The sequence below is a fragment of the Amaranthus tricolor genome, chromosome 14 (assembly GCF_026212465.1).
Source record: "Amaranthus tricolor cultivar Red isolate AtriRed21 chromosome 14, ASM2621246v1, whole genome shotgun sequence".
Lineage (NCBI taxonomy): Eukaryota > Viridiplantae > Streptophyta > Magnoliopsida > Caryophyllales > Amaranthaceae > Amaranthus > Amaranthus tricolor.
This window is the reverse complement of record NC_080060.1, coordinates 8,474,362-8,489,180: the sequence shown is the minus strand read 5'-3', so window position 1 is coordinate 8,489,180 and position 14,819 is coordinate 8,474,362. Positions and strand designations below refer to the sequence as shown.

At 33.1% G+C, this 14,819-nt stretch overlaps 2 protein-coding genes across 2 annotated transcripts; both read right to left on the bottom strand.

Moving 5' to 3' along the window:
• Positions 1-533: 533 nt before the first annotated feature.
• On the bottom strand, positions 534-3,804 carry LOC130799543 (thylakoid lumenal protein TL20.3, chloroplastic). The gene is made up of 7 exons (XM_057662664.1): positions 3,289-3,804; positions 2,778-2,943; positions 2,622-2,651; positions 1,679-1,785; positions 1,535-1,569; positions 973-1,101; positions 534-885 (listed from the first exon to the last, which is right to left on the bottom strand). Exons 1-7 carry the CDS (start codon positions 3,419-3,421, stop codon positions 694-696), a joined length of 792 nt encoding a protein of 263 aa, XP_057518647.1. The 5' UTR covers positions 3,422-3,804; the 3' UTR covers positions 534-693.
• Positions 3,805-9,099: 5,295 nt separating this feature from the next.
• Positions 9,100-14,235, bottom strand: LOC130799542 (monocopper oxidase-like protein SKU5). The gene is made up of 9 exons (XM_057662663.1): positions 13,864-14,235; positions 13,414-13,523; positions 12,940-13,210; positions 12,605-12,743; positions 11,250-11,616; positions 10,313-10,678; positions 9,952-10,030; positions 9,596-9,813; positions 9,100-9,507 (listed from the first exon to the last, which is right to left on the bottom strand). The coding sequence occupies exons 1-9, from the start codon at positions 14,011-14,013 to the stop codon at positions 9,417-9,419; spliced, it is 1,791 nt and encodes a 596-aa protein (XP_057518646.1). The 5' UTR covers positions 14,014-14,235; the 3' UTR covers positions 9,100-9,416.
• Positions 14,236-14,819: the final 584 nt, after the last annotated feature.

Genomic DNA, 14,819 nt, shown 5'->3' with positions numbered 1-14,819 from the left:
TAAATTTTGAGCGTTAATATCTTTAAATACATATTATAAAAAATTATAAAAAATATGTAATAAAAAAGTATACATTAAATTGAATCTAACGAACTCTCACTTGGATTTTATCATCTATATATATCTTAAAAATTTTAATTAAATTTCCCTCTCCAAAGTAAGGTATTCTAAACGTGAAAAACATTAGAAAACGGAGGGAGTAACAAATTTTGAATTTCCATGATCCGGAAACTTTTGCTCCCTACCACCACGAAATGTCACCCAAATAGTTTAAGGTGACGTCCACCAGAAGACTTTCTTAAAAAGTATTTAGGTGTTTATTTACAAATTAAATAAAAAATAAGGAAAGAAAAATTAGATGAAACATAGAAAATAAAAAATATTTCACTCCCAAAAAATCAATCTAATTTAGTTCTGTTTTCAAATATATTTTTATAAATAATATATCTTGTATCCAATCGTTTTCGAGTAAATCTAGATTGTTGTTCCCGTTTCCTGCCAAACCGAATGTCATTCCCCACAACAATCTGTACTTGTAAACAAGCTAATTTTTGTATTTGGTGAAATTTGTGCAAGAAACTATTGTTTATGATCACAAGGTTTAACAATAATGTGTAGTTCAGAAGAGATACTCTCTATCAGAAAGCTCATTCTAAGAAATATAGTCTATTTACATACATTTGTGTTACTGCATTACTTAGCATCACAGAGACCAGTAGCAGGATCACAGTAACCATCACGATCAAGTAGTTGTGGAGGGGGCGCACTAAGTAAAGGAGAAGAAGGGCTACCATACGCGTTTCTTCTCTTGTTTCCGCAACCTAGGCTTACCCTTGTGCTTACTCCCGTTGTAGGATTTGTTCCACTCGCATACTTGCAAAGCGCCTGATAATAACAATAACAATAACAAATAATAAATTTAGCGTATCACACAATTAGTTTAGATTTTCTGATTGAAATCAAGTTTTATACCAGTTTTTGTGGAAGGTCTATAACAGCATCACTAAAATCAGCACCTTCAATGATAGCCCCTGCCATGTCGCTTCGAGTAAGAACTGATCTTACAAGGACTGCATTCGTTAGATTTGCTTCGTTTAACACCTGAACATGAGGCATGACATATATATATATATGAATACTATGCTAATGCTATACATGGTAGGTTAGAGTATATAACATATTAGGCCTCAACTATTAGCTGAATCTTAATCGAATTGGATTTTTGACATGGTATCAAAGCCAATGTGACAAGAGGTCACGAGTTCAAATCTCAATCACCTCTCAATTTAAAGTGAAATTTTTAGTTCTAGATATAAGGGTCTGTGTTGGATCCACACTTCTAGCCCAAAGGACTCTCGTATGAGGGGGTGTGTTAGAGAATATAACATATTCTGAACCTCAACCATGAGCTTAAGCTTTTGATTGAGTTAGTTCCTTAACAAATGATTCACAATTAAGTATAATTGCTAAGATTACGAAACACAATAGGCTCATAAAATCAATCATAAAGGATTTACAATAGTCGATAGCTTACCATACGATCCATAAGCGTATCACTCAAATCTGCACCTGAAATAGTAGTAAAATCACAAAAATCAATCTAGTATAGTGTACACTTTTATGTATCACTGATCATTATCCATTGAAGTAGCAAAAATATCCATGGGGAGAATCATACCACTGAAATTGGCTTTGTAAGCAACAGCTTTTTCAAGGTATGCACCATTAAAAGTTGATCCACTGAAATCTGATTCTCTCATATCTGCTGATGTGAAATTCGCTCTTCTGCAACAGTATACAACTATATATTAAGAGCTTGTTTGGTACAAAGTTTTATTGTACAGGAAACAGAATCAGACAACGCAATCCGTTACTCTGTAATTAATAAGTATGGTTGGTTAAACAAATTCCGTTACTTGAAGGAAACAAATGCCCTTACATTGTTAACGCTTGAAAGCCAACGATACGCAATTGTTGGAACAAATCCATTTTTATTTGTAATGCCAAACAACTAATAACATACCCTTAGTATTAGTTGTTTCTACTTTTCATAATATTAGGGTCCAAAAAAATAGACCCTTCCAATAGGGTCCGTTAGGGTCTTGGACCCTTGCACATCTCTAATTAGCCTTTTTTATCTTATTCACTTTAAGTTCATTTCTATTGTACTTTTCATACCAAACGCCCCCTAGAGGTCAGTCGTCCATGAATACCTTTTTGATTTTACAAAGGTTAAGATCAGATACATACTTAATTCAACCCCGCAAACTCTGATTAGGTGAGAGTTATTTAATGACGCTATTGTAATCAAATGTTTTAGAACACTATATATGTTCACATTAGTATCTAATTTTGGAGTAGTAATCTCTTTTGTTCCGTTCACAGATCACTAAATAAGATAAATTTCTCATTAGGCTTATATACTAAAACATCCGCACAAGAGAAGAATTGATTGCATTCAAAGCCTGATGAGATTCATATCTATAACCAATTGGTAATAAAAGGAGTAGTCCATCAAGCATAAATATTAGTCAATTTATTTCTAATTCTTCGACGTGAGTTCACATATGAGTTATTTTTCAGCAATAAAATCGGTAATGTAAATCAGAATCATACATTACCTGAAATTTTCATTGACATGAACTGCTTTCCTGCAATTAACAACAAGTGAAAGAATGGTCACAAGCTCACAATCAAAATCTAGAGAATTCCTAATTTATAAGAATCCATGAACTGTAACTATATTAATTAAATGGGAATTAAGAAGGGAAACAGACTTAAGATCAGCAGAACCATATTGAGCAGCAGAACCAATCCCGAATTCGCCTCGCATTTCAGCTTCAAACTTGTTTAGATCAGCCAATGCAGGATAAGTAGTACTGAAACTCACAACTGCAGCAGCTGCTAAAGCTGTTGAAACCCATGCCCTTAATCTCTTTGACTCTGTGTATTACCAATCAAATTTCATCAATCCCCATTCAAAATTAACAACCAAAATCAAGTACTACATATTAAAACTGTCTCTGCCCCTCAACCATGAGTATGATTTTTTGACGTGGTATCAAAGCCAGCGTGACAAAAGATTACCGGTTTCAACCACCCCTCATTTTAACTAGAATATTTAGCGTCAGATATAAAAAAGGTCTACGTTGCATCCGCACATGTGACCCTAAAGGTTCTTATGTAAGAGGGCGTGATAGAAAATATAATATATCTTGAGGTCTCAATTAAAAGATTAAGTTTTTGGTTAAATGGTTACTGAATAAGAACAAGAAAGTATGAACTGACCTGATAATAGTACATTCTTGGGGTTTTTGGGATACCATTGACAAATTGGAGTTGAAGAATTTGAAATTTTATGGGAAAATATTGTAACACTACTTGATTTGAGTGGTAGTAAGCACAATGAAGAAGTAGCCATTTTAATTTGTAATCTGCAATGGCTACAGATTCAACAAGGAAAAAGAAGATGATCTGTTTTTTTCACTCCAAACTGTCAACAATATCTTCAGCATAATCTGAGGATAATTGGATAAGAAAAGGACACGTTTTATTTTATCATTATTCCCAATTTTTTGTGATCTTTAATGCGGAAATTAGTCACAAATTTTAGCCCAATATTGAGATTTGGTATTTGTTTACACTTATTAACAGCAACCCATTATTAAGCTAAGTCAAAAAAAGTTAGTCAGGAATTGGCCGTTCTTACTAGCAGCGGCCGATTGCTGAGCTGACTTTGTTTGACTCAATTTATTGATGAGTCGTTGTTAGTAAGAGCGGCCCATTAATAAACTGAGTCAAAGAAAAGAGCAACCCATTAAAAGAAAGTCAGCACAGCAATTGACCGCTCTTACTAATGGTGGTAGCGGCCCATTGCTAAGCCGACCTCCTTTAACTCAACTTGGTGATGGGCCGCTGTTATTTAGTGCGAACAAATACTAGACCTTAATATTGGGCTAAAAGTACTTATTTTGAAAAATAAATTTCTCCATTACTTATTTAAAAATATTTTAATATTATTTTAGTTATTTACTTCAAATTCTCAAAACCAAACACACCAAATTTAACTAAAGCCCAGCCCACAATACAAAAAAAAAAAACAAAGAAAAAGCCTACACAACTACATGCCTGATTCTTATATATTCCATTCATTGCCTCTAATCCTGAAATCTCGTGTAAAATAAACCCTAAACAACAGAAACACGCCTCTCCTCTCTCTCAATTCTCTTTCAAATCGGGTTCCTTCATCAACAAAAAATTCCAAAAGATTCTTCATCTGTCTTATTCCCACCGCCATGGAAAACGAAAATGCGAGGTTGAATTACTTTTAGTTTTATCTTTTTGTTTTGGAAAAATTGTCAAAAATACCTATCATTCGACACCCCGAATAAAGCTGCGATCCTTTATTGATGTAAGGAATGAAAAGGCCTAATTGAGATGAATAATATTACTGAATTGATTAATGATTCGTGACCTAGGGTTTTTGAAAGGGAAAATCGAATTGGGCATAAACACTTAGCAGCACAATGAATTGCAAGATTAATTTGTACAAGAGTAATATGATTATCTGAGATTAAAATGACCAATTTAAAAGAAGCAATTGAGGGAGAATCAATAGGTAGAATCTTTGGGTGCTTTTATAAAAAATGAATGAAAATAATGTGAAGGAGAAGAAATAATGAAATGTTCAACGTTCTTTTGGCTGAAACATATAAGTCACCCTTTTCGAATAGTATATTTTTGTTGGGGATTTTTTTCATTTTTAAATCCCATTTTCTATACTTATTTTTTTTAACCCAAGTATATTGTTCTCTTCTTGAAATCCCATTTGCAAAACACCCTCCAAGTGTTCTTTTGTTCAATAATTAAAGTGTACTATTTGATTAATAAATTAATCATTTAAGTACTTTTTGACAAAAATATTTGTTCAAGCTGTTTTTTTAACAAAATGTCAAATATTATAGTTACTTTTTATAACAATTTTTCTATTTTTTTTAGTGTTTAAGTTTTTTTGTTGAATTTTTCTTAAATTTCCTTTATTCACAGTTTTTAGTGTTAATTTTCGTTCAATTTTGTTTAAATTTACTTTTATGCTTGATTTTTTTTTTGTTTCGTTTAAATTGTGTCAAGAGTAATATAATAGTAATTATCGGTTTTACTTTATTTTCTCATTCAATGCACCTGTCTAGAGGTGTTCATTCGGATGATCGGGTCGGTTTCAGACGGGTTTCATTCAGTTCGATTGTATTTCGGATCGGTTATATTTCGATTGCATGTTACGACGGGTCATACTCGGGTCGGATCGGTTAGTCACGGTTCAGTTGAAGATCGGTTATTCGAGCTATCGGGTTAGCATCAATTCGGTGTCGGTTGAAGTTCGTATCGAGTTTCAATCGGTCTCGGGTTGTCAACGGTTAATAATTGGTTCGGATTTACCGGGTACAGATCGGGTTCGGGTATTTTTCAAGTAGAATTCAACTACAAATTACGAATTATTAATTACTATCGATCGAGTCAGTATCAGATTAAGTTGTTAGTCATTTTTTAATTGATGATAAGGTTCCCTTTACTTAAAGCAAAATACTTAAAATGCAAATCAATTAGTGATAATTATTACATTGTTACTTTTATTTGTTTAACCGAAAATTAAAATTATAAAGTTCTATTAATTTTCATCTAATTCGATCGAAATTAGTTAAATAAACATTTATCATTGATTATTAACTCTAAATATATGAAACCAAGTATTTATAAAATTTATTTTATTAAAATATTTATCACTTTATTAGAATAACTAATAAAATGATTGAATATGAGTCGATCATATTTCTATGTAAAAATTTGGTTCAGGTTTACAACAGTTCGATCTAAACTTCGTTCGGGTTGAGTCGGTTTTAGCCGGATCGATTTCGGTTTCGAGCATGATTCGGGTCGGTCATTATTAGGTTCAGGTAATCTCGGTTAACAGTTATGTGTCGGTTACAGCTCGGGTTCAGTTTTCCCATTTTCGGTTGTCAACCGGTTCGGGTATAACTTCGGGTCGGGTAATGTCGGTTCGATAAACTTAAAAAAGGAACACATTTTCGAGTCGGTTTATTTCGGTTTCGGTTCGGATTTTCGGGTCGGGTCAGTTTTGAATAGCTCTACACCTGTCATTTTTGACATACATACATTTTCTTAATCCAATATTGGTAACTTTAATCGCAATCTTTTCATAATTCAAATTTTTTGTCAATTAATTAATAATTAAATATTATTGTATTATTCTGTTAACCATTCGAAGCCTAAATTTTGTTTTGTTTTGCTATATTTTGTTTTAATTTAGTGTATTTGAATTAACGATTAAGAATTTGGTTGAATTGCAGCTATAATGGATATAAGTTGAACCCGTCCCTGATGGATTATGCTTCCTATGATCCTGCATCGCCCATAGGTTGTAATATCTGTTTGAAGCCGAAATGCCGTGCAAACTTCCTTACCCCTTTTGCTAACAAGATTTTGGATCAATTTAATTCTGAAAATGCATGTATTATTTCATTCATTCATTCATATTGATTTTATTTACTTAATAGTTCATATTGATATTATTGATTTTGATGATTTGCAGTCCACTGACTATGAGCTTGTTGATTGTGTTGCTCTTGTTAAATCAACACTTATATTTGATCTTTTTGTTCACTGAAACTTTACTGCCAAGCCCCACAAATATCCCTTTGTTGCTTGTGATTATTCCACCTAGTTATTCGCGGAGATATGAATGGCCAAATAAACGCAACTGAGTATTCTTATATTGCATGGTCAGAACTCATAAACCTCTTTATTCAATTTTTCTCAATTAGATTGTTTATCATCAACTGCTCATGCTTCCTTTATACAAGTAGAATTCTATAAATTAACTTGATATTTTATATGCATTTCGCTTTACTAGGTTTTAGATGTTGGGAATTTTTGTTAAGTATTTCTATTTATGTATGACTATATTATTGTCAGGTATTAAGATCAAAATATGATTCATCATCCGATCTCTGAATCTGATGAGAAACCCAACAACCTTTAATCCACTAGGCACTAGCTAGTCTCTAATGACATTCACATCTTTATTGTTTTCTAGACTTGTAATAAATTGTTGGTTTTTCCTTCTAAGATTCAAGTTAAGCATCTCTTTATGCCTACAAGATTAACTTGATTAGTTTATAAATAAGTTGGATGACATTACGCTCCACCCAAAATCTTAATTCTTGTATGGACTTTTTTTTTGAGTTGTAATTTTTGTATGGATTTGGTTACACTATTTTAGTGTGGATTAATCTAAAATTTTAAAAAATTAATTTTTGTACTTTTCAATGCATATTAAAATAGTGTGGATAATTTTATATAAAACCTTTTCACAAAAATACCTTGCAAAGAATAACATAGGGAAAAACAAAACTTTTCATTTGAAAAGCTTGATTGTTTATAGATGCTATATTGCATTTCAATTTTGGTGGCTTAGAGTCTTTGTATGATTTTTTTTCTGACAATTGTATTGTATATTAGTGTAATAATTGTATGAATAGAAATTAAGTATAAAACTTAACCTCTAATATTATCAAAATCGCAAGATTTGAAGTAACTTGATGAACTGATATAATTTCAATGACTTAACAATGTTTAAAGAAAATAAAATAAAGCAAAAAAAGGAACACAAAGATTTAAGGAAGTTCACCCAATGATGGATACATCCTCCGTGGCGTGTAGTGTTTTGTTTATATTATAACAATTGAGAAATACAACTCTTACAATGAAGTATTACAAAAAATATAAGAGAATAAAACAGGCTTAGAATTTGTGTTTGATGTGTTTGAACGATCATTTAAGCTCCCTATTTATAGAGCTAATTACATAAAATGACAATATACACTTTAATACAATGGTTTTATAGCATTTAAACAGCCAAGAGAATAAAACAGACGAGTAATAAAGAATCCAATGCAGCCTGTCAGCTATGCTCGTTTGAGCATGTATGAAGCTCGTTCGAGAAGCCCTCCACCAGAAGATTTTGACTTGCTGCACATAGCTCGCTCATTCGAGCATCTATTCACTCATTGGAGCATCTAAAGTCAAAACATTCTATCTACCTCTGAACCATGTGCTCGTTCAAGGCAAAGTGTTATTCCGTTGTACCTTGTTTGAGCATGCCACTGCAAAATCAGGCTATTGGTCTTCCAAACACCTCAGTAAAGTACATTTATCATCCCATCTTGAATCTTATGTTTAAGTCACACACTTTAATCTCTTCATAACTTCAAGAAATAAATCATGCACTTAAACCCATATTAAATCACACATTAACACACCAACTTCCATCACCCATTAACATACATAGGATTCCACACACATAAATGCACCCATCAATTATGCACTCAAGTCACACTTTAATCTCAACAATTAGAACAACTACTATTAGTCAATAATTGTAGTGTTATCTTAAGTTCTTTGTAAGGTGTCTCAAAATTCTACAACTTAATTATTTATTGTGACAAATTACCAGAGTTTGGTTGAAACCCTGACAACATATATCTATCTTAATTGTGTACAAAAACTCAACGAACACTAAGTGTTACATTAAACTAATAAATTAACAAGTTTTTTGTCTTAGATTATTATAATATTCCACTAAAGGACAAAAAATTATAATTTTAACTTGTTATTTACTATAATTATTTGTTTGTATAATAGTTGTTTGCCCCCAATTTAAAATCCAAACGTAAATCTTAGACATATCCCCTCGATATTTCTATGGACCACTTTTTTGTTAACCCTTTACAATATTAGGAGGATCAACATGATTTTGACATTGGCAATCTAATGTTGACTTAAACTCAAGGTTGAAACTTGTTCAACAAGATCAACAATAGGCAACCAAAAAATACAGTGACCATTAATTTGTTAATAGTATGTAGCTTATTTTTTATGAGATTGTCTTACATGTTAATTCTTACAGATTAAAACTTATTTTATTCATCACTTTAACATAATAAATATATATAGGTCTACCCAATAGATGTTATCTTACCAAAAAGCCTTTAGTAGATACGGAAATAAATGACCCATGACATCTTGAAAATAAGAACTCATTTGAGTATTGACATTCAAATAAATAGTCATGATTACATTTGACAAATAAATAGATGAAATACAAAGAATAATGACTCTTCTCATGAATTAGACTACATGAAATCAGGAAGCATCAAGTGTATATTCCAATGGATGAGCTAAAAATTAATAATTAAAAAAAAAAACAAAAAAATTAAGTCCCCAACAAATTTTGGATATCCATATTGACAAAGCCTAAAAGACATGCACTCTAAAACCAAATCTCGCCAACGATTCATGCTTCTGAAAACAAAACACGCATCCATCTGGGTTATCACGCCTTAACGAAGATGGAAAATGGCCGTGCTTATCATCAATAAGGTAAACATGAGCTGAATGGGATTGTTTACTGCAGAAGATATGTCTTGAGGCCTGCAAGAAAACCAAATAAATGCAACATTATGAATTTGATACAATATTTAAGTATTTGATTCGCTATTTTGGTAAATGAGAGGCGTACTTTTGGAGTTTCTTGAGTGCACCACAGTAAAGGATATTCTCAGGAGCTGGTAGTTCGGTTTTAAATGCCAATGACGGGTGACCTTCGGTTTCTGGATTGATCACTTTTATATAGGTTTCTTGCCCGAGATACCATGAATCCAGGTTTGTGGTTCTCAAATTCCAAATACCAACATTATCGAGTGAGACTAGAATAGCAGTCCATGCCCCAGGATAAACCTACAAATATATGGTTTCAAGGATTATTGTTGCTCAAGGTGAACATTTGAACATTTAAAGAACTTGTAGGCTATAGCCGAAAAGATTGCGGCAGTTTATACTCAAAATGTGTTCGACAAACAAGACGAGAAAGGGTACCTGTGCTGTGGTACGAGCAACTCCATCCCATTTGTTGTACGTTCCTCTACTGTTCTCTGACCACTCACCGTAGTCCATCCTGTAATTAAAGCATCCAACATATTTTCAGAAACACAAATTGCTGTGAGAGAAGGCCTCTTCGAGAGACGCTCGAAGAGACGCATTAGATGTACGGGCTAAATAGCATAGTCCAATTAATACAAATTAAAAGAGAAAATAAGAATGTGGGCTTCTTGTTTTGAGGCTGTCTCTTTGAGAAATGGTCTTGTGACAAGAGTGGTTTCAGAAAAGATATAAAAAGAATTAAGCGGATATGTAGTATCACAAGTAAAGAAAAGGGCGAACGAAGGAGGATCTTTACCCAACAACGAAAAAGTTGTATCCGTCAAGGTGATAAGTGTGCACCCGGGTTTCATTGTTTTGAAGGATGATCTCCATAAATCCCCTGTAAGTACCGTTGATAATTGATGTTGTCATACGAGGAGGTCCGGTCAATGGCCTATGCGGAAAGTCGAGTTTATAAACGCCTTTCACTTTGTGCTTATCGGCAAGCCTCATTGGCGTTGAAGGATTGACAAATGATACCCCATTAAGCGTCCTGCGTTTTTTCCCATCTATTTTGACTGGTGGCTTATTTTGTATGACATAAAGATCTGTCACGTTTATGGAACCGTATCTGAAGGAACCCTGTGGGTTTGGACGGGCACCACTAGCAGACACATTCCACCTACACAGAAGAACATTTCAGGTGAGGCACATGCTAAAAGATCACGGCACCTTCAATTGGTCTTAAGAGAGCTACTTAAGAGGCAACAATAAGGGACCTAATCCTAGGACATGGGAATCGGCAACCACCACCCAAAACTATGAAACTAACGGCATGTTTGGTTAACGGTACTAATTGATGGTAATGAGAATGATTTATAGTGTAAATATTGATGATTTATATCATGTCATTCCCATTGTAATGAAAGTTTGATCATAAAATAAATATTTTGTTCACAAAATTTTCATTACCACCTAATACCACATGTTTAAATGGAAATGCAGTGGAATGAATTTTGTGAAGAAAATAAGATTTTTGAAAGAGGTTAAGCATGCTGATCTAATTTGTCAAGAGATATTCATACCAAAATTACACTAACTTTTCATTACCATTTCTACCATTCAGTACCGATTACCAAACGGGCAGTAAGAGATTTGTATGATTGTATCCGCATTTGTAGTTTACAATTCAAAATAACATGGTCAAACAATCATAGAAATTCATGTGATATAATGTAAAACATGTTGCTTACCTGATTGATCTGGCTTGGTTCATGGAGAATGTCTTGTCATTTTCATCTTGTGGCCCTTCAGGGAGGGGACCGTGTGCCTTTCCTTTGGAATTAGTGTACTGCAGGATTGCCACACCGGTAACTCTACGCCAAGTTGTCTCATTGACCTGCCGAGCACTGGCCACTATGTAGTAATCAGAGCTGGCGTTTTGATCAGTGGTGAGCAAGAACGAGTAAGATTGTCCGACATGAATGTCCAAGCTACTATAATTTTGCTGCACAGTGTAGGATCCCTCAGTTTCTGCTAAAAGAAGATTGTGACTCTGAATTCTGAAGTTCAAGCTAGTTGAGATTCCAACGTTGTGTACACGCAAACGGTATGTTTTTCCTGGTAAACATCACAAAACATTGTTAAAATAAGGTCTACCCAACATATATAAACATTTTATCTTATACCAACACTTATGGGGGTGTTAGATTACCCATATACGGAATGCCCGAATCCACAAGCGAGAACATTTCTTTCAAAAATTTCTAATTTACCATCAAATTACCATGAGAAACTATAATTGGTTCCGATATCCCACAAGACACAAAAGGAAGGTACAGTCCGATGTCTACCAATAAGCTAATGTTGCTCAGACTCGGGTACTTATGTCGGATACTGGTACATGTCTAAGTGTCGGATATGTCTAAATATTCAATTTTACGCCTAAAATGAAGTGTCTAAGTTTCATTCCAATATCTGAGTATCAAGGATCAGACACGGATACATGAAGCAAAATAAAGAGTCTGAGTAACATAGCCAATAAGGATACCACCCCAAGAGACATCATAAACTAAGTTAGGTTAGCAGGTAGAAACACATGTAGAGATGAGACAAGATGCAATTCCTAGTATACTATAACGCCACCAACTAAGTTAACGGGAATCTATGATTTCACCTACTCACCTACTTAATACACAGCCAAAAAAATATTAAAAAAAAAATTTAAAAAAAAAAAAGTTATGACAGCAATAAAGATGCAAATTATTGCTCATTGTTGTATCCAGCACATAACATGGAAAGAGGGATAATTCAAGCATTACAAAACAGTAACCCCACAAGAGGAATTCAGTGGCCAGGGAAAATTGGTAAAGCGAACCAAAAAAAAAATATTTTTATTAAAGATCATAAGATTCAATTAATTAGAAGATGAAGCACATGGCTTCTGAAATAAACAAGTGAGACAGCTAACTTAGTCAACACATTATGTAGACAATTAATTAATTTAATAAAAAAAATATAAAAATAAACAAGAACAATGATTTCAAAGTTCTACATTACAAGGTTTGAAATCCAAGAGTAAGATGTTATGGATCAAAAAATACTTTACCTGGGTGAACAATAATGGTTTCATAATCAATGCCATCAGGTACAAGGGTGTCATTGTATCTGTAAGGCCCTTTTCCATTAATTAGAACACCATCTGGCATTCCTAGAGATTTCCCTCCATTAAGGGTTTTCCTCAAATCCTGATTTTTCCAAGAACCAACATCAAATTTCCATTATAGGGGGTAATAAGCTTAGGTAAAATATATCAATGAAACCAAAAGCTTAAGGTGAGAGTTAAGGCCCTAAGATATGTTATATATCTCTAACAAATACATGAAAATGTGTATTCAACAAGCATCATATTTAGCAAGAAAACAAGGGTTTTGTAACACTAACCGAGTGGCTCTTAGTGTACCAATCCCCTATCAATATAATGATATCATCAGCCGGCGGGGCGAAAGGAATTGGGATAACTGAACGAGGGTTGATGATAAAAGCTCCAAATCCACCACCAGCTCTTTGGAAATTGATGGAAGGGAAGTAAAAGAAACTACCAATTTGATCCTTAACTTGAAATTGGTAAGTCCAATTCCACTTTGGAGGAATTGGGCAATTAGTTCCTAGCACTCCATCTTGCCAATGTGTTTTCCTTTGAAATACTCCAGCCCTGTTGCCAAAACAACACACTTACTCTTGTATGTACAAAGAATCACCCAAAAAGAGGGAAACTAGCTTGAAACAACCAAACTTTTGACCATTTCTTTTAAAGAAAATAAACATTTAGATGATCAACATTTCACATTATTTTAGCCCATTTTTCCAAAAAATGAAAAAAAAAATTGTAATTTTAGAGTGATATGGAAATATTACCAAGTTATTAAGAGATCTTCATCCAATTTGTTGCGCACATTGACAACCACATTGTTGTTAGTAGTAACATTGATGGGAGGTCCAGGAAATTTACCATTAATAGCAATGACCTACATGCAATGAAGTCAAAAAATTACTTCATATGCCATAAAAAAGCTCATAACTTTAACTATGAACAAAAACAGTTCAGTAAAGGAATGTAGCTCCTTTACTACGATATGCACTACAAACACAAGCTCACTATTTATTGACCCTTAAAATTAAAGCACATTTTGTAGATCTGTAAGAAAAGTCTACAACTTTAGCTAATTTGAGTAAAACCCATTGTAATCCAACAAAAATAAAGCAATACCCACTTGCTCAAATCACCAAAAACAGAAAAAATTAAGATAAATATGAAATTTAGTAAAAAAAAAGATGAAGAAATGAGAAGATCTGAAGAATATGAACCTGCTGAGGAACACCCAATGGAGAGGCAGTTATGTAGGAGACTTCAAAATTGTAGTAAACAAAGGCATCCCCAGCTGAAGATAAGCTTACAAATAGTGAAATAAGGAAGGCAAATAGCACTAATTTGGTGCAAGAGAAAGCCATGTTCATTGTTTAGTAGTTTCAAAAAAATGGGAATTTTCTTTGAATGAGATTTAAGCCAATTGTTTATGAGGTTTGTGTGTTTACATTATCAAGTTTTGGAGAGAGAAAAGCAAAGGCAGGAGAGTATGAGGAAGAGGACAAGAGAGAGAAAGAGACAGAGCAGAGTGTATTTTTGAGAATATGAGGTTGTTTTTATGGGGTCATTGGGTTATTTCCTCTTGTTAGGGGGAAACATTAATTAATTAATAGAGTATATCTTGAATTATGGTTTAATGTTATTGGCCGTCATATTTATCATTTTCTCGTCATTTTTTATTAATTGAATTTTAAAGATTGTTTATAACTCTCTAAAAATATTCTCAATTGATGAATTTAATCTCAAAATGACTTAGTAAATATTAATTTTAAACTCTTAGTTGAATTTTCATAATTAGATTTTTTAGGAGAACAAAAAGGTTGTAGCATGTTTTATGCCATTGCCTTATTTTAAACTAGACTTTTTATTTTTTTTTAAATTATTTTTATTAATATACGTAAGAAAATTTTGAGAACTTAGGTGACGATATAGATTATTTAACTAGATTTATCACAGATTGACAATTCGAATCAGTAGATGAACTACTCGAAATGTATGCATGGGCAGATAAGATAGCTATTGAAATTAATTTTTATTTCACTCCTGTGTAGTATAAGCGAAAAGAAGGTCGTTCCACTATTCATTTATATCAACAATGTCATTGTTATGATAGGTTTAGAGATCAATTGCATGATTTAGATAACGTTGCTCGACCAGCTTCTAGAAGTAGTGCATG

Excerpts from the sequence above, each read along its gene's own strand:
- LOC130799542 (XM_057662663.1), bottom strand. The coding sequence starts at position 14,013 with ATGAACATGGCTTTCTCTTGCACCAAATTAGTGCTATTTGCCTTCCTT. Across the intron at positions 10,679-11,249 it reads AACCAAGCCAGATCAATCAG|GTGGAATGTGTCTGCTAGTG; the intron begins GTAAGCAACATG and ends TCTTCTGTGTAG. Across the intron at positions 10,031-10,312 it reads TACAACTTTTTCGTTGTTGG|GATGGACTACGGTGAGTGGT; the intron begins GTAAAGATCCTC and ends CTTTAATTACAG.
- LOC130799543 (XM_057662664.1), bottom strand. The coding sequence starts at position 3,421 with ATGGCTACTTCTTCATTGTGCTTACTACCACTCAAATCAAGTAGTGTT. Across the intron at positions 2,944-3,288 it reads CAAGAATGTACTATTATCAG|AGTCAAAGAGATTAAGGGCA; the intron begins GTCAGTTCATAC and ends GGTAATACACAG. Across the intron at positions 1,102-1,534 it reads ATACGCTTATGGATCGTATG|GTGTTAAACGAAGCAAATCT; the intron begins GTAAGCTATCGA and ends CCTCATGTTCAG.